The sequence below is a fragment of the Tenrec ecaudatus genome, chromosome 1 (genome assembly GCF_050624435.1).
Source record: "Tenrec ecaudatus isolate mTenEca1 chromosome 1, mTenEca1.hap1, whole genome shotgun sequence".
NCBI lineage: Eukaryota > Metazoa > Chordata > Mammalia > Afrosoricida > Tenrecidae > Tenrec > Tenrec ecaudatus.
The window spans coordinates 226,588,716-226,608,535 of NC_134530.1; the positions used below are offsets into that span (position 1 = coordinate 226,588,716).

Below are 19,820 nucleotides of genomic sequence, written 5' to 3' on the forward strand. Positions count from 1 at the left end.
AGAAAACCTCATCTTTCTCCTGAAGAGCAGCTGGTGGTTTTGAACTGCTAACCTTACAGTTAGCAGCTCAATGTGTAATCACTACACCAACAGTACATGGAAGAAATAAAAGCGGATCTTTAGAATGAGTAGGACTTAGCTCGACAAAGAGAGCAGGGATTAGAAAGCCAAGGCCCAGGCAGAGGGAAGAGCAGGGCCTACAAAGTTTGAGACCAAAACACCAGTATTATGTGTGTGTGTATGTGTGTATGAGTGTGAGTATTTGTGGTGTGTATGGGTGTTTGTGTATGTTCTATGTGTTTGTGTAGTGTGTGTGTTTGTGTAGTGTGTGTGTATGTGTGTAGCAGGACGTAGGAGACACGAGCATTTTGCTCAGCATGAAGTTGGTGCCCAGTAAAGGTTCACTGCACAAGTAACTGATGAATGAAAAGGATCCTGCAAGTCTTCAAACATCCCACTCTCTTCTCTCCCCACGGCCCTTCTCGCCTGGTGCTGACACACAGTTCATGCTGTCCATCCTTTCTCAGGCTCCTGGCGCCCACCTACCACCCTAGCTGGGCAGGCCCTGCTTAGCATGAGTTGCACGTTCCCTCCTCCGATGGCTTAGTTCCGGGGCTCCTCCAGGCTGCAGCCAGACAGCAGAAAGCATGAAAGGGCCCGCACACAGCTTGGGGAGAAAACCCAGACTCGTCCTCCCTGCTCCCTTCCTGGCTCCCACTTGGCACGACTGAATTTCAGCGATGGGAGTCATGGTGCCCCAGCAACAGCCCAGGACATCTGGGAGAACTCAGACCGCTCAAGTACATGCTGTGCTGGCAGGGCCACACATGTGTGTGTCTGGCCAACACACACACACACACACACACACACACACACACACACACTTCATGTTCAGAAAGCCAAAACAGTGTGTGAAATTGCAAAAGAAAGAAAAATAAGAGTTGAGACTTGCAGAGAAGTTATGTCAGAGCCTCAAGCCCACATCTGTATGTCCCTTCCCTTTCCAGACAGTGTTTTAGAGTAAACAAGGCTCATGGTGGTCTTCTTGCTTCTAAGGGGCCAGTACCCAATGCTAGCATCCTGCACCTCACAGTTGAGCAACCTCTGAGGAAGTGAACATCCTTCCGTGTGAGTTGCCCCAGTGAGCTGGGGACACAGGCATGGGAGGATGCGGGCTAGAGAAGAGTTGAAGGGGCATTAGGACACATTCTCTGCTCTTGGACAGCCAATCCCAGCATACCTCCTCCCTCCTGGGGCCCCTGCTCCGTCCTGGTCCCCCTGGCCCATCTATGAACAAGCAGATTGCTCGGAACAAGCAGACTCTGTGTGCTTCCTGCCCCGTGCTGCCCTGGCATTTTGAGTGCCAAGAATTCTGTTGGCTTGTGTGGCTTTCAGCCTGGCCCGCCTTGCTGCTCACGGAGGCTGCTGGGAAGCCCCAGGTCAAAAAGCAGCCCCAGGTGGGCTGAGAGTGCAATAGGGCCCAGCAGGGCTTGGGCAGGAGTGGCAGTATGGGGGCCTGGAGGTGCTTCTTTCCCAACATTTCTAGGGCAGTTGGTGAGCTCTCTTTCTGGAGGTTGGCTTGATGGAAAACTTGCTCCCTCACAAGCTTCTCCAGCAGAGTCCGGCCTGCACCCTGTAGGCAGGTGGCATGGAACAGAGGGCCCTGGCTCTCCATAGGTAGGGACACATTTTAATGCCTTGAAAGACTGATCTCATGGTTTGGGGGGTGGGGATGGAGGGCTAGGCCCTGGGGTCTGAGCCTTCTTGATCTGATGAGGTAGGTGGGGTGTGGGGAAGGGCTGTCCCCAGCCGTCTGCTCTTCAAACAGCTTCCCAAGCATGAGCGGTACTGCGCGGTTAGAGGGCAAGCTGGTTAGTCAGGTGCTCGCTCTCCAAGATGCCCTCTGTGTAAACACGTGTGGAGGGGGCTGATCCTTCGCGGCTGTGAGCTGCTGCATCGAACCTCCGCCCTTCCGCTTAGGCCCATGAGGTTCACAGGCCGGGGGCTTTGAAGTGTCATCTGGGAGCAGATCAGCTCCAGACTCTAGATAGGAGGGTGTGTGCTCACTTGGCATACAGGACGGTGTCCGTGGTGGCCACTGCAGTGCAGGACAGCTGTCCAAGGATGCTGGCATGCTATCCGGACCGCCAGTGTCTTGTGCCATCCAGTTAGGAAAAGTCTGGAATCCAGAAGGTTTGACTCTGGGAGCTTGGCAGCTAGCCTGGCTGTGCCACCCCATGCCATGGGTGAGTCCTTCATTCTTTCTGTCTGCAGTTTCTTCAGCTGGATCCCAAGGGACCAGGTGATCTCCAAAGCCCTTCCAGGCCATTCTAGCTCTTCTGTGAGTGAGCGAGCGAGTGTGTGTGTGTGTGTGTGTGTGAGTGTGTGTGTGTGTGTGTGTGTGGTCCCAAAGGCTTCCCCAGGCATGTGGGTGAAGTGGTGAGGGGAGCACAGTGGAACCAATGTCATCCTCCCCTCCTCCGCCTCATCCTGGGAAGCACATCCCCCCAAAGGCCAAAACATGCACAGTAGGAATTCCTGTGAAAAAGAAGGGCCACGATGGCTTCTTCAAAACCATGACCAAGACTGTAAGGTTGCTTCCAGAAACATTACGATGGAGCCAGGAGAGTAATTGAAAAAAACAACCAGGAGAACTTGTCAGCCATTCAACTCTTCTTTAAAAATCACAAAAAAAATCTACAGTGACAATACAATAAAAACTATCGTGAGATAGCTCTACACAGAGGAGTCTGTTCAGCCCGATCCACACAACTCTTGGGCGCCATGATCTGCCCACCACGACCGAGGTTCAGGGAATGTGGGCAGAGCGGTGAGATGAGTCCTATCGCCACCATTGAGAGGGGAGGAGCAAGACCCTGAGAGGTTAGACAACCTGGCTGTGCAGCTCATAGGTGGCAGAACCCTGGGTCAGACGCAGGACACATCTATTTCTCCAACCTTCCTGGCCCACTTCTCGTTGGACTGGAAAGTGAACATGCTCTAACACAGGAGACATCCCGTGCCTCGTCACAAGCTTGGAAGGCAGTACTTCTTTTAAACACCACCAGATCACTCCCGACATGAAATGCCGCTGCTGTAATTTTAACCACCATTGTAAGGTGCAGGTGTGTGGGGCCATGATTCCAGCCTCATTCTGGAGCTAACTTCCTCCTCTGGCTTCCAGGGGCCCTCTGTGCCTGTGGCACAGCTCAGCAAACCGAGGAACACACACACACACACACACACACACACACACACACACTGCTGACTGTCAAAAGGGAACGGGCTACTCACATTGACAGATTCTTTGCCGTTGAACTTGACCCGAATCCTCGGCTCCTGAATCACATCTAAGTTGAAGCCTGTGATGGTGAGGGGTGTGTAGCCACTGGGAACAAGCAGAGGCTGTATTAGGTAAAACCCTCTGGAACATGACCAACTGGCCAGGGGCCATAGGGCCAATGCCGACTTATGGCAACGCCATGGGTGCCAGAGTAGCACAGGTGTCCCAGGACTTGGGTGTGATGGTGCCATCCAGCCCACCAGTATCTGAGACCATCCAGTTAGGACGCATCTGCATGTTTGGACTCTTGCGTGGTTCTGCTCCCAACCACCTTCAGTGGTTTCAGTGGCTGTTCTTTGGAAGCAGATTGACAAGCCTTTCTGAGATGTCTCTGGGTGGACTTGAACCTCGGACCTTTAGTCAGGAGTTGACTGAGTGCATTAACCATTTGCACCACCCAAATCCACTGCCCCTGAGTCGACGCCAATGCACAGAAACCCTGTAGAGTTTCTGAGACTACAGGTTTAAAGGAGCAGAGAACCCAGACCCCAGAGCAGCAGTTCTCAACCTCTGGGGGTCCAACGACCCTTTCACAGGAGTCACTCGATTCTTAACAGTAGCAAAATGACAGTGATGAAGTAACAATGAAAATAATTTGATGGTGGGGGTCACCACCACATGAGGAACTGTCTTAAGGAGTCCTGGCATTAAGAAGGTTGTGAACCACTGCCCTAGAGTCTCGCCCGATCACTACCCTTGATGTGGCCTTAGTACATGCCTCCCAGACCCACCCACCCCCTCACCTGGCAATGCTCCACTCTGGCTCGATGCGCTGAACTCGAGGATCATCGATGTACTCAAACTGCAGGCTGTTGTCCACACGGGCTCGGTCTACACTCACAGAGACAGCGACGGGGCCTAGGCCATTGGATGACGGGGGCGAGACACACACGATCTCATCCATGGACCGCCTGGCAGGAAGACAGCAGAGAGTTGAGAAGAAAGGCTGGGTCACAAAACTCTCTACCTTGAAGAAATTGTTCGAATAGGGCCCGGGGAGTGTTCCTCTACCCCCACCCCCCATGAGCTATCCTGTGGACCCTTTCCATCTCTTAGCAGGGTAGATCACCCGACTGTGGACCCTTCCCATCTCTTACCAGTGTAGATCACCTAACGGAACTCACTGCCAGTGAGTCCATGCTGACTCGAGGCGATGCTCTAGCACAAGGTGGAACTGCCCCCGTGGGCTTCCAAGACTGTAACTCTTTATGGCGGGAGAAAGCCTCATCTTTCTCCCTCGGAGCTGCTGGTGGTTTTGAAGTGCTGACTGCAGCAAGCAGCCTACTGTGTAAGCATGGGTGCCAGGGCCCTCTCATTACCCAGGATGCAGTTCTGGTTGGATTAGGGAGGAGGGAGACCTGGCACAGGGTCCGAGAACTGGCAGGCCTCCATGGGCTCCGGCAGAGCCGCTCTCCTCTGGGCTTGTCCAGAATATGAGTCTCTGTAATGCGTGCCGAGAGTCGGCTCAGCCGGGCAGACAACCAACAGTTAACTGAGTTGCCTACTGTGCTCGCAGGCCCACACAAAGCCCTAGCCTTTCTGGAGTTTAGTGTCCAAGGAGATGAAGAAAATTCACTGGCCAGTTGCCGTCAAGTGGACCCTCGACTCGTGGCAACTCCACGTGCGTCAGAGCGGAGCTGTGCTCCCTCGGGCCTTCCGTGGCTCATTTTCTGGAAGTACATCTCCAGCCTTTTCTTCCAAGTCACCTCTGGGGAGACTCAAACTGCCTACTTTTCTGTTAGCAGCGGAGCAGGCTAAATACGACACCACCCAGGGACTCCCAGGAGCCTATTATCAGGTTGAGAATAGCGGGCCAATCAGGTCCTCATCCATGAATTCCTCCCGGATGCTCCGGGGATTGTCTAACCCGCAACGCTTCGCAGAGGGTCTAATGAAGAGTAGGTACTTGATAACCACTGGCCAGGCCAAAGAGAAGCCTGCGTGCTTAGAAAGGGCTGGGAGCAGGTGGTCTCCATGTTTCTCAGGTCTCCACGTTGGTGTTGGGGGCCAGAGTCGGTTCCACCTCAGGGACCCAGTTGGACAGAGTAGAAGTGACCTGGAGGGTGTCCGAGGCTAACAGTCTTCACAGAAGCAGGCTGCCTCATATTTCACCCGAGGAGCTGCTGGTGGGCTCAAACTGCTGACCTGTAGGTTTGCGGCTAAGCACTTGACCACCGTGCCACCAGGGCCCCCTGCTGGGTCCTGAGACTGACTGAGGAGCTCCAGGAGGCATCTTCCCCTGGAGTCCCTGAGGGACCTCACTTAATTTTAGAAGGAGCCACACACATGGACCAAGGTGTTGATTTCTCCCAGGGGACGGAATGGGGTTTGGGCCCCGCGATGTGGCACGTCCCACGGATGTGATGTGTGAACATGCGTGGGGACACACGAGCACACGCCGCAGAGGTGCACATGTGCCTGTGTCTCGGGGCCAGCATCTTACCCATAGAACTCGCAGGTTTGGTTGCCCAGGTACACCGCCACGCTGCTCCCGGCCCCGAGGTGATGGCCCGAGATGGTTACCATGGTGCCGCCCGACTCTGGCCCTCGGATGGGGCTGAGTGACAGCACTGAGGGGTTCTTTGGAAAGAAGCAGAAAAGTGACCATTACTTAGCTTTGGCCCACAGGGAGAGTTTAAGGTTACACCTGGACTAGAAGGTGGGGGCGGCTTTCCTGCTCAGGTAGAGGTGCTGCTGGCCAACACCCCAGTGTTCACTCCCTTATGCTGGAGTGGGGACCGGTCTTCAAAAGAGGCTTCTGCTATGTGCAGGGAAGGTGGGGCCACGTCTTGGAATGAATTAACTCCCTGGGGAGGACCACGCTCATAACACTGATGGGGAGGCAGATGTGGCGTTGACTGATCCATCAGTGTGTTTACGAATTGAGAACAATTTAGGGATGCTTCTCTATCTAGAGCTCATGCTGATCTGGGGGGGGGGGGCACAAAAATCAATAGGGCTGAATAAAGTGTCCCCACCTGGAGGTTAGGACCACCAAGAGGTTAAAGTTCTCCAGACACGAACAGCCTTGCATGTGTCCTTCGGCCCCTTACTTACTTAGCAAGGGAAGGGGACAGGGTGGTGCCCGGTGCAGACAGCTGTTGAGGAATGTCAAACATGGCTTACCCGACTTTGTTGGGAAGGCGACACTTTGCCAGCCAAGAGCTTTGAGCAAGCTGCATTATAAGGTTGGGCCTGAAGCCTAACACAAAGGTCCCCTAGCTGAGACGGCACCTGGCCGCAGACCTCAATCAGAAAAGGAATGGCTTCGGGCAGCGCAGTGCAGTGGGAAGCACTTTTAACGGGGCACGTGATGATGTTCGCTGCTGTTGAGTCTGGACAACCTCCCGACGGAATGCCACAGCACCCGCCTCCCTCCGTGCCATGCCCAAGACCAGCAACAGATCAGACCACTGGGACCCACAGGGCTTTCACTGGCTGAGCTTGGGATGTTGGTTGCTTTTGGTCTGGAGGGCCTGCTGACACCTGTTAAGTATCATAGCAATACACAACCCCCCAAAGACGGGTGGGTGTGGCTGAGACAAGGGGCGGGAGCTGGGAACGAATGCTGTCTCCCTCATGGGCTGGGAGAATTCTAAAGGCATGGATTCTAGGCTGCCCTTGAGCCTCTCATTAGCTGTGTGTTCTGAGGCTAGGTTCTGGATCCCTCCGGGCTCCTGCTTTCTCCTCTGGCAAGTGGGGCACGTGGGCTAGAAGATCCTCAAAGCCCACGTGGCTCTGACGTTGCGCAAATCTCCCCTCAGCCAGTCCTTGCGTGTTTGCTTCTCCGCTAAGTCCCTGTCTGCCATGGCCAGGGAGCAGTGGCTGGGCCCACGTAGGGAGAGAGGGGCACATCCTGCAGTCGGGAAGAGACTGAGAGACAAAAACTAGGTGGAGGTCCCAGGAGAACAAGGCGGAGGCTGGAAAACCTTAGGCTGAGCAGCACAAGGCTTCAGGGAGAATAGAATTTTGTGGTCTAATGATTTTTTCAAAACTTTTAGCAAGGCTGGTTTAACCCCATCCGCTGGTGTTAATCAAGAACTCGATGCAGCAGTGTAGGTGAGTGTCAGAACAGGGCTCCAGGGCCCACCAGGCTGTTATTGATTCACTGTGAATATAGCCCCAGAGGACACCAGGGCCCTGGAGGAAGCAATTGATTCAGGAGGAACACAACACCAGCCTTCAAGAAAGCCTGTGTGATCCTGCTACCTGCTGCCTGGCTGTGAGGAGGTGCTCTCAGGTGTGCATCTCTGTCTACGTGTGTGCAGCCTCAAAGATCGGCTTGCACGGATGCTCCAAGCCCACAGTCCCGTGCAGACGCACATCCCTGCAGGCGTTCCGTACCCCGTCTAAACTCCCACAAACGGTCTCCTTGGCAGAGAGGGAAGCATGCAGATATATATAGACCCTTTTAATTAGGTCCCTCAGGCGATGCGTCCTCACTAGCTGGAATTAGATTTACGGAGGCATCACATTGGTGGGACAAGGGCCAGCCTCTCCCCACCCCTTGTTTAGGATTTCCTTCAAACTTGCTAAGAAAAACTTGGTTTTGCCATATTTAGAACTTAGGTCTGTGGCTCTCTGAGACACCCACATTCCCACGGCTCTGTTCATCATGTCACACGCCCTCTTCCAACAAGGCAGGGTCGCAAAGAAAGGCTGTCAAGCTCCCCTTCTTGGTTTTGGAGAAGGCTGGTACAGCTCGGCTCGGGAGCTGGGCAAAAAGGCTTCCTGGGACAGGTTGGAACAGAGGTGGCTATGTCGCCCGCCCATCCCAGGTTGGCTCGGAACCCACAAAGGTGTACTCACCACAAAGGTGTACTGCTGATGGGACTTGGTCATGAACTCGGGCTTACACTCACCCACGCACAGGCGCACAGGCCCCGACATGGTCTCCACGAGCGCGGGGCCCATCTCACAGACGATCCTGCAGGGACAGCAGACCCTCCCGTGAGAAGCCTGGAGCAAACAGACACCCTGCCCCACTGAGCACCCTCACCGCCGTCCTGAACGCTCACTGGACAAGACTCAGCTTGGCCACTCCTGACAGTGGGGAGACCTTGGGCCAGGAGCTTTCCCACTCTGCGCTCCGGTCTCTCATCCGTATATGGAGAAAGCTGGGTGAGGTCGGCCCTTAAAGCCCCGTATGGAGTCTCTGGTCCCTCAGGCTAGTGTGTTCCATGAACTGAAAAAGGGCTGGAGGGTTGAGTTCACCCTGGCAAAGGCTTCACCAGAGCTGCGGCCCACAGTCCCAAACCAAACTGCCCACCCTGGGGTCCATGCCAGTGCATAGCAACACTGCAGGACAGAGGAGAACTGGCCCTGTGGTTCTGAGACACTGTCTCTCGTAACAGTGGGAGTAGAAAGCCCCCATCTTTCTCCTGGTGGTTTCAAACTTTTGACCTTGAGGTTCACAGCCCAACTTATAACCACTCTGCCACCTGGACTTTCGAGAAGTGCACTGGCTGACACGAGAATGAGGGTCTGGAATCTTTTTATGCCGTGTCTCAGTAGGGATGGGCGATTTTAATACAGATACCCTGCAGTTAGTGATAACAGCAGAACCATAATTTACACGCATGGCTTACACCCACGAGGGTTGAAACGCTAAGCGAGTTTACTTTGGAAGGTTCAAACCAGCTCCGGACAGAGCTGTCGTTATTCCGCACGCTCAGCGACTCCTTGCTCCACGTGGCAAGGTCTGCCTGCTCCCCGCTCCTGCTCTTGACTGGGCTGTCTGGAGTATTTATAGTCACTGCTTCTCCACGTTGCTCCAGTCAGAGCCGCGATGTGTGCTCATTAGGATCTGTGAGCCTCTATCAATAACCCTTGTGGGCACTGAAGGGGCCGTGAAAGGCAATGAAGGTGGGACATGCAAACACCGGGCCTCCATTCAGTTACAAATCGTGCAATCCATGAGGCCGTGTAGCGTAGACAGACTTGACAGCCCATCGCTGCCAGCACCCATATTGCCTAAGAGATACTACATGTGAGCAATGTGTGACCACATCCATCACACAGCATCCGATGGTAAAGTGGATCAGAAACATTACTAAAGATTCTGGATGGTCTAGCACGGTAGGATGTTCATGGGTGAGAGGGTGACGCCATGCCCACCTTGAATGTCACCAACTCTAGCACCTTGGAAGAAAGGCCTGGTGATCAATGTCGGCCCCCAAACCCTGCCATTGAACAGCCCTGGAGCACAGTGTTGCTCTGATACATGTGTGAGTTAGAACAATGTGAGTCAGAACAATGCAAGAGCCACTAGAGAGGCCTGTGCATCTCCGTCACTCTGCTACCGGCTCCACAAGCAAGCATGGGCCCCAGGAGCTAGTGCGGTGCCTAGCACCGGAACACACTGCCCAGAGTCCTTTCGGACTCACCGGCACCTTACAGGACAGAGCAGATCTGCACCTGCGTTTCTGAGACACCACATAAAGCCGACAGCCCCATCTTTCCTCTGCGGAGCGGCTGGTGGGTTCAAACGGCTGACGTGGTTAGGGGCTTAGTGCACAGCCAACTCCTCCAGCAGGGCTCCAGCACTGGGCAGGTTCACAGGCAGTATTTGCAGAATAAGTGCAGAAATATCTGAAAAGCACACCGAAAGACTACGGTAGCCTCGCTTTGCTACAAGGCAAGCGAACACTGAGGCAGCTTTCCCCAAAAGAGGGGAGGGATGGGGAGGGCCCATTTGCCAAGCTGATTCAATTGTGATTTGTCTCCTGCAGAGACTAAAAATGGGAGTAGATAATCTGCTGAGATAGCGAGAGCCCCAAACTGGGTGCTCCCAGCAAAACAGGAGGCTGGAATATGGAGCGAGGGGGGAGAAGAGCGAGCAGTGGAGGAATTCATTGGGGCGTCAGTTAGCACGGTTCTGGACTCCCATTTAATCAAAGGCTAGTGCACCAAGCTGGTGGGTGCTGTGCTTGCTTGGAGCCCCATCAATACCTCAGCGAGGGCTTTGCGGGTGCCTGAGCTGGGATCCAAGCAGCACACTTAGACACTGGTTGCTTTAGATACAGCACCCTTCTAGGAATGGCAGAGGACAGGCGAGGCAAGGGAGGAGACGTGGGGTGGCTCTTTCCCGGAGTTACAGGGGGTGGGGTGAGTGGAAGTGGCCCCACCTTGGCTCAGCAGCAAGGAGACTGGACACAGAGAGAACACTTCCCTGAGCCCCCATCACCACTGAAAAGTCCAAGGCAGCCCTGTGGCCCCGCAGTTTTGCTTAGTGGGGAGTCGGGAAAATGGACCCTCTCAACAGTAATCCCTAGCATTATCCGGGCATGGTGGGGAAGAGCCGTGTTTAACAGAGCAATGCTTATCTTCCCTGGCTCCTCTTAGGAAGGCAGGTAACTAAACAGAGATTTCATTTAGATGTAATAAAACTTGCATTAGACAAATACGCCGCATGCTCACACACCCGGCGTGCCACAGATCTCCGTCTCTGTCCTAACAGTTAATCCCAAATAAGCACTTTCACTGCCGATGAACATTTACTTAGCATGCATAACTGTCGTAGGACGCTTAGCATATTAGATTCAACAAGGAGGTGCACAAGGAAGGCACTCCCTCTCCTGCTCAATGCGAATGAAGAAATTAATTATGGATCCGGAGTAAACAGGATCGGGATAATCAATTAGCATCTTACACATAACTGTCTCCTTAAACCTCACTAGTGGAGGCCTGAGAAGCAGCAGACTTTACAATGATATGGGGGGGTGCCTTCACGAGACTGCCTGCCTGCCTACCTGGGCGTACACCCCTCTCTCTGGCTTTCCTGCACCCCTGAGCCTGCTCTGGAGTCTCCGGGGTGGCACAGATGGTTAGGTGTTTGGCTACTAACAGGAAGGTGGGAGGTTCGAGTCCAAGAAGAGGGACTTGGAAGAAAGGCCTGGCGATCTGGTTTTGAAAGGTCTCAGCCACAGAGAACTCTAAGGAGCGTGGCTCTCATCTGACACACACGAAGCTGCCATGAGCTGTAGCTCACTCCACGGCAACGCGTAAGGTCACAGCCCTGCTCCAGCTCCAGGAACAAGAGGCCCCGGCTGTCCTGCAAACCAGGCCCTGCTCGGCCCTCTCCAGGGGTCCCTAAGGAGAAGTCGTTCCGTGGAGAGAGCAGAGAAAAGGAGGTAAAGAAATCTCTCTTCTTCACTTTCTGTTACCTTCTCACGGGACTTCCACTCACTCCCATAAGGAGTGAGGCTTGCAGAGGGAGCAGAAATCACTGTGGATGTGAAGTCCTGGAAAGTAGACGGAGGAGAGCATGCAGAGATCATGGGTGACCCTGAGACCTTCCCCCTGGGGCCCTGGGGCAGGGCTAGGGAAGGTGAGGCCTGGATGTCCTTGAACAGAGCAGGCAAGGAGCCTTTCGACACATCCTTTCCCAGGCCTGCTTTGGTTCAGGGTTCACATCGAGAAGAAAAGCTTTCAAGGGTAAGGCTCTGGGAGAAGAGAATCACTGCGAGGTGGATGCTGTCGGAGTGTCAGGCTAAGCACCTGCCACTGGCTCTGAATACTGCTGGCCTTGGAAGGGCACCGAGCTGGACCACGGGCCCCTTCCTTGGCACTGCCTCAGACCTCTCCGCGCCCCCATGGGAAGAACTCTGAGTTCACTTGGGGGGTGTGCAGAGGGGCCGTGCTGGGAGTGGGTTGTCGGCCAGGGTCTGGGTCTGTAGGTGGAAAAGCTGGGCAAGAGCAGAAGCACGCGAATGGCCTCTATGTCTTCTTCCTTTGTCCCTAGAACCCAGTGCCTGCAGAAAGGCAGGCAGGCCTTGAGTGGATTTGCTGTAGGCACCTGTCTCGTGAGCCCAGGGAGACAGATGGGCAGATTAGGGAGGCTGCGGGTGCAGCTGCAGGGGTGGAAGGGGTTAGGCTCCAGAATGAGTATGAAGCCAAAGTGGACTCTTCCTTCATCTTGGTAGGAGCTGTGTCTCACTGCACTATGACTCCAGCCGGAGCCCTGCTAAGCCGTCCTTCCGATTGAGGCTGGCCTGGACAACTCCACTGCACTGCATCCATGAGAGGGCTTCAGAGTGTGTGGGGACATGGAATGAAAAGATAGGGATCCTCCCATGCCCTTTCTGAAGCACATGCTTAATGGTACGCTCTAGCTGTTCCGGAGGAGAGAGCAGGAAGGACAGGCTTTAGTGTCTTCCTGGCTGGGGGTGGAGGGGAGGGGGATGGGCATGCTGGGGTGGAGTGAGGTTGTCAGTAAGAGGGTAAGAGTGGTGGGGACAACCTAGCTGGGCTCCTAACCCAAACCAAACTCACTGCTATCAAATCAATGCGGATTCGCAGCGACCCCGTGGGACAGGGGAGAACTGACCCTGTGGGTTTTGGAGGCTGTAACTCTATTGGAGTAAAACGCCTTGTCTGGCTGGTGGTCTCAAACTGCTGACCTTTCGGGAAGCAGCCCAACACATAACCACCACACAACCTGGGCTCCCTTGGGGGACTCCCAAGACCCTGAGAATGAACCATTGTCCCTTCTGCCTTCTTGGTTGTATGTGGCCGCAGGCACCGTCTATGTGTGCTTCCTCCTTCAGGCCTGCAGCTCTGCCTGCAAGCTCCCCTGCTGGGGTCCTCCAGCTTCCCTGCCTCCACCTTGTGTCCCTGGTGTCCCTGGTCATGTTGGGTGGCAGCAGCTGCTGTAGAGGTGAAACTGGGCCAATAATGATCCAGCCCCCTTGCATTTGCCTGGGAGCTTCTGAAGGCCCCTCAGGGCTGAGATCTTTAGTGGTGGGAGGTGCCAATCCCGTGGGCAGAGAGCTTTCCAATCATGGCATGCTGAAGACCAGGGCAAGATGTTTGGTTTTACATGCACATTTTTAGGTGAGAAATCTGAAGACCAGCGAGGAACGTGACCAAAATTCACCAGCTCGTCAGTAGTCATGCGCAGGTTGACCTCCATTCTCTGGCCTCTCTGCTCCCTGCCCTGGCTCCCAGACCACACCTTCCAAAGACTCACGTAACCAGTGGCCAGTGGCCAGTGCCTCAACTCCAGCTCATGGTGATGCCTCAGGCATTGCAGGGGGAACTGGGTGCCATGGGGTGTCAGTGGCTGTTTATGGGAAGTAGATCACCAGGCCTTTCTTCTTAGGCACCTCTGGGGGGATGGGGATCAAACCTCCAAGCTTCCAGTGAGTAGTCAAGGGCTTACCAATGTGCATACCCCAGGAACCCGTAGGACCAAACGCCGTGCCTTCCTCCCCCGCAGTGAGTGTGCAGTTCAGAGTGAGGAGCACAGACACTCAGTTATGTGCCCAGCTGTGGCTGAGCCCACAGGTGTGGCAGACGACAGCGTGAGGGCTGGGCATCTGAGCCAAGACTGCCTCTCACTTGGATGGAGCTCCTGTCCCTGTCCCAGGAGGGGTTGACCTACAGCCTCCACCTGCAGCATCCCATCACCCGGGGAACATCCTGTTTGGAATCACTTGTTCCCCGCTCACCCTCACCCCTGCAGACCTGTGGGGTGCTGATTGCAAGATTAAGCAGGGCCCTTTAGCCAACATTAACCTAATTGCTGAGTGATGGATGGCGAGGCACAAGCATATGGTGAGTCATTACCATGCCTGCTAAATCGTGCCGGTGCCCCGGCCTCTGCCCCGCGCCCGTTTAGCCAAATTCATCTCTCAGAGACGTCAGTAACGATGGCCCCTGCTGCTCCCTGCCCAGGAGGGAGGCTTTAATGATGCTAACAAACTCCAGAACCTCGAGAGCAGTAATGAGCCTGGCACGACAGGCAGGTGGGGGCGGGGGGGGGGCAGGACTGCATCCGGCCAAGGTCCAGGGTGTGTCCGCTGCCTCCCGCCTGCCCAGGGCCTGCGGAGCCACGCTGGCAATTTTCTAGTCCAACGGTGGCCTCGGATGGAGGAGCCTGGGTGGTAGAGTGGATTACACACAAACAGCAAGGTCAGTTGTTCGGAACCACTGGCTGCTCCGTGGGAGAAGGATACAGCCTCCGAAACCACAGGGACCGCTCTACCCTGTGCTATAGGGTCACTGTGAGTTGGCATCTACTCAATGGCAGTGGAATTGAGTGTGAATGTTCACCACTACCCTCCTTGTCATGGAGTTGATTCTGACTCCCAGTGATTGGGCGGCAGAACTGCCCCTGGGGGTTTTCGAGATCATAAATCTTCAGAGGTGTAGAAAGCTTCATCTTTGTGCTCTGGAGCAGCTGATGGCTTCAAACTGCTGACCTTGTGGTTAGAAGACCAGCTTGGACCAGGGTCCTTTCACCTCCCCAGGCTCTGCCATATCCTTGCTTCCAGTTTCCCCAGGTACTGCTTCTTCCTCTTGCCCAGGAGCGGGGAGGGGAGCATTCTGATTTTCTGAACGGGCTATATCTCTAACAGTCCCATTCAGTGCCCATGTCCTCATCTCACTGACTTCTTACTGGGACCCTGTGGAGGAGGAACTGGGGTTTCTGTTTGGCTGGTGAGGGTCAGAGAGACCAGATGGTTGTAGTTTTCAGCGGCAGCCCTGTTCTCTGGGATGCTGGCATCCCACCAAGTTGCTGACTGGGTGTCTAGATAACCATTGCAGGTCCTGAGACCCAGGCAGGTTTGGGTCAATAAGACTGAGAGCCTAGCTTAGTCTGGCTGTATGCTGGGCTCTAAAGACCGCTACCCCTGGGGACCACTGCAGGCTGGCCTGGTTCCTGAGCCAACAGCTCTGCCTTCCCTTCCCCCTCAGAGGCACGGCTTATGTCCTTTGCCCTTTGCCTTCCCTGACTGAATGGCGCCCACAGTGAAGACACTCGGCTGCTACATACAAGGTTGGCTGTTCAAGCCCATCCAAAAGCACCGGAGAAAGGCCAGGAGGAGGACCTCTGAAAACCAGCCTCTGAGAACCCCTTGGGACACCCTCTCCACTGACAAATGGGGGTCCCTGTGAATCAGAGGCAACTGGACAGTCTTTGTGGGGACCCAACTGGCCTCGCTGTGAGCTTCTTTCTGGCCAGAAAAGGTGCTAAGTGCAGGCACAGGCTCGGCGCCTTGTCTTCTTGTTTTTGCTGGGCTATAGGTATGCCCACAGCCCTCTGCCTCTGAGAGTCCACTCCTTTGTACTCTGACCCCTCCCTGGCGACCCCAGAGCCATGGCCTGATGGGCACGAGTACCTGACCCTTGAAAGTGCACAGGGAGAAGCCCTGGGCACTGCTAAGGAACAGGCCTGAGCCCTGGACTAGGAGTCAGGAGTCGCGAGTTCCAACCCTGCACAACCTCTAGGGACTCATTTCCCTTCTGGAGGTGAAAATGGCGCTAAGCATCCCTACCTCGCAGGGTCCCTGTCCAGCAGAGAGAGCTACCAATGGGGACACATGGCTGCTCGGAGAGGAAGCAGCGCCATTTTGCCTGGTTGCTGGGAAAGGCTGGTGCCTGGAGACATGGGGCGGGGGGGGGGGGGGGCAGATGGCAGCGACTGCCAAGGGCGGATTTGAGGGAGGGTTGCTTTCGCCAGAGCCAGGCTCCTGGTCAGGCTCTCAGGACTTCCTGCAGCACGGTGTCCTCGGGCAAAGGAGGGTGGCCTGGCCTGACTCTACTGGACAGATCCTGCTGACTGAGCGGGCAGCCTCCTCCCTTTCTGCTTCAGAGGGGAGGCCTCCCTGCTTCCGCCCTCCCAGCCCCAGCGTCATGCCCACCTCCTGCCCACCGACTCCATAGCGGCCGCCACTGCCAAGTGAACACCCCAAATTGGAACATATGTCACTCCCGGAGCCCCGTCCGCCTGTCCGCCGCTACATGCCTATTTTCTAATTTCCAGCTGACATTTCCCTTAGTGAAATAAATGAATTTGCTCCGGCGGAGGCCCTGCTCGGATTAAGCTGCTGTCAGAGCCCCATGCACCAAACAAATTGTTGCCTGCAGCCCGCCATGCCGGATGCATTGCAATGGGGGCTGGGGAGGAGGTGGCTGGGGGACCAAGAGGAGCCTGGGCTTGCTGAGAAACTGGCTCAGTCATCAGGGCAGCGGGCAGATGGAGACTGAGCAGAGGCAGCACCAGTGCTGGGAGCCCAGATGCCAGCAGGGAACACGGCATCTAGGTGGGGCAGAGAGGGCCCTAGGCAGGGCCCATGAGAAGCATAGGCCGAGGTGAGTCCTGGGGAGATCCAGTGGGGAGCATCTCTACCCTGAGGCTCCCAGGGGAAGCCAACCCTTCTGTGTGGGAAGAAGAGGACTCACTGCTCAGCGATGATATACTCGCCCAGGAGGGGCGTGCAGGGCACCCCAGCCACCTGCACGTGGTGGGCAATCTCGGAGAAGTCCAGGCCCAGGTTCACGCCATGGATGGTCACTCTGGTCCCTCCTTCGGGTGGCCCCGACACTGTCAAGACCTGCAAGTGAGAAAGGGGATGAGCGAACTTTGGTTGGTCCAAGGAGCAGGTGTAGCAGTACTTCCCTCTTTCTGGAGGGAGCTTTAAGCCTTTGATGGGAACCAGGATTTGGATGAACTCCATGTGTGCTCTGCATTCATTAGCTTCTCTCGAATCCTGACACCATCTTCTATTTTACACAACCTCCTTGGTCCTTCAGTTCATCCATCCATCCATCCATCCATCCACTTATCCACCTTCCCACCCATCAATTCCTTTATCCACCCCCCATTTATCTATCCACTCATCCACCCATTTATCTATCCACCAATCCATCCATCCACCCAGTCCATCCATCCATCCATCCATCCATCCATCCATCCATCCATCCATCCATCCACTCTAACTGAACATTTGAAACACCCTGAGACAGGTGAATTGGCACGGTGGCTACACCAAGGGGCTCAAAGGTGAGAACAACAGTGAGCATGGTGCAGGGTTGGTGGCGTTTCATTCTGAAACGCACAGGGACACTGAATCAGCACTGACTGGATGGCACCTAACGGTGACAACAACGTTTATCAGAAAGGACTTAGAGACATGATTTCAGGTATGTCTCTAATTCACGATAGAATAAGTGAATCCGATGGATTCTACCCAACTGTGAGCAAGTCCCACAATCCCTTGGACAGCTCTTAGTTGTGAGGTGGGATAACCAGCTCGGTCCATGTCACAGGGGACCATGATGAGTGGGGAGCGTTCTACAAACCGGAAAGAGCTTTGGTAAATCAGTGACATCACTTGGGAGAGGGAATGGCATCAAAACGACTGTCTAGAACATTTTTGGCACAGCGTTTCAGCACAACTGTATTGCTTTTTGGAAAAAAAAATCTCTGTAGTTATACAATGACAACAATATGTTTCCCTAAGCCCAGCTTACATGTACCAATACACCCACAAGGCTAACACTGCAGCTTACATGTACCAATACACCCACAAGGCTAACACTCCAGCTTACATGTACCAATACACCCACAAGGCTAACACTCCAGCTTACATGTAACAATACACCCACAAGGCTAACACTCCAGCTTACATGTACCAATACACCCACAAGGCTAACACTCCAGCTTACATGTACCAATACACCCACAAGGCTAACACTCCAGCTTACATGTACCAATACACCCACAAGGCTAACACTGCAGCTTACATGTACCAATACACCCACAAGGCCAACACTCCAGCTTACATGTACCAATACACCCACACAGCTAACACTCCAGCTTACATGTACCAATACACCCACAAGGCCAACACTCCAGCTTACATGTACCAATACACCCACAAGGCTAACACTCCAGCTTACATGTAACAATACACCCACAAGGCTAACACTCCAGCTTACATGTACCAATACACCCACAAGGCTAACACTCCAGCTTACATGTACCAATACACCCACAAGGCTAACACTCCAGCTTACATGTACCAATACACCCACAAGGCTAACACTCCAGCTTACATGTACCAATACACCCACAAGGCCAACACTCCAGCTTACATGTACCAATACACCCACAAGGCCAACACTCCAGCTTACATGTACCAATACACCCACAAGGCTAACACTCCAGCTTACATGTACCAATACACCCACAAGGCTAACACTCCAGCTTACATGTACCAATACACCCACAAGGCTAACACTCCAGCTTACATGTACCAATACACCCACAAGGCCAACACTCCAGCTTACATGTACCAATACACCCACAAGGCCAACACTCCAGCTTACATGTACCAATACACCCACAAGGCCAACACTCCAGCTTACATGTACCAATACACCCACAAGGCCAACACTCCAGCTTACATGTACCAATACACCCACAAGGCCAACACTCCAGCTTACATGTACCAATACACCCACAAGGCCAACACTCCAGCTTACATGTACCAATACACCCACAAGGCTAACACTGCAGCTTACATGTACCAATACACCCACAAGGCCAACACTCCAGCTTACATGTACCAATACACCCACAAGGCCAACACTCCAGCTTACATGTACCAATACACCCACAAGGCTAACACTCCAGCTTACATGTACCAATACACCCACAAGGCCAACACTCCAGCTTACATGTACCAATACACCCACAAGGCCAACACTCCAGCTTACATGTACCAATACACCCACAAGGCTAACACTCCAGCTTACATGTACCAATACACCCACAAGGCTAACACTCCAGCTTACATGTACCAATACACCCACAAGGCTAACACTCCAGCTTACATGTACCAATACACCCACAAGGCCAACACTCCAGCTTACATGTACCAATACACCCACAAGGCCAACACTCCAGCTTACATGTACCAATACACCCACAAGGCCAACACTCCAGCTTACATGTACCAATACACCCACAAGGCTAACACTGCAGCTTACATGTACCAATACACCCACAAGGCTAACACTCCAGCTTACATGTACCAATACACCCACAAGGCTAACACTGCAGCTTACATGTACCAATACACCCACAAGGCCAACACTCCAGCTTACATGTACCAATACACCCACAAGGCCAACACTCCAGCTTACATGTACCAATACACCCACAAGGCTAACACTCCAGCTTACATGTACCAATACACCCACAAGGCTAACACTCCAGCTTACATGTACCAATACACCCACAAGGCTAACACTCCAGCTTACATGTACCAATACACCCACAAGGCTAACACTCCAGCTTACATGTACCAATACACCCACAAGGCTAACACTCCAGCTTACATGTACCAATACACCCACAAGGCTAACACTCCAGCTTACATGTACCAATACACCCACAGGCTAACACTCCAGCTTACATGTACCAATACACCCACAAGGCCAACACTCTGATAATTTACTCTTTGATCCTTCAAATGTGCTACGATCAGAGCTGCCATCCTTGCCCAGTTATACTGACATGCTACATCGCGTGGTTCCATCACGGCCATTTTTGTTACTTCTCAGGTGTTTTCGCTACAATATTGTGGAAGTCTCATTTAATGACAACTTATATCCATAACTTGTTTTTGAGAATGCATTTCTAATTTAAGGGACAGGGGAAAAAAAGCCAAATAAAGTTTCTGCT

General features: G+C 53.8%; 1 protein-coding gene across 1 annotated transcript in view; it reads right to left on the minus strand.

Annotated features, from left to right (window-relative positions):
• PLXNA2 (plexin A2) overlaps window positions 1–19,820 on the minus strand; it is a 254,704-nt gene that overhangs the window by 26,041 nt on the left and 208,843 nt on the right. Inside the window, exons 13-17 of the mRNA XM_075529818.1 lie at window positions 16,532–16,683; window positions 8,153–8,270; window positions 5,787–5,923; window positions 4,087–4,254; window positions 3,295–3,388 (exon numbers count right to left, since the gene is read on the minus strand). Coding sequence (XP_075385933.1) covers window positions 3,295–3,388; window positions 4,087–4,254; window positions 5,787–5,923; window positions 8,153–8,270; window positions 16,532–16,683 — 669 coding nt within the window. The remainder of the gene's footprint in view (window positions 1–3,294; window positions 3,389–4,086; window positions 4,255–5,786; window positions 5,924–8,152; window positions 8,271–16,531; window positions 16,684–19,820) is intronic.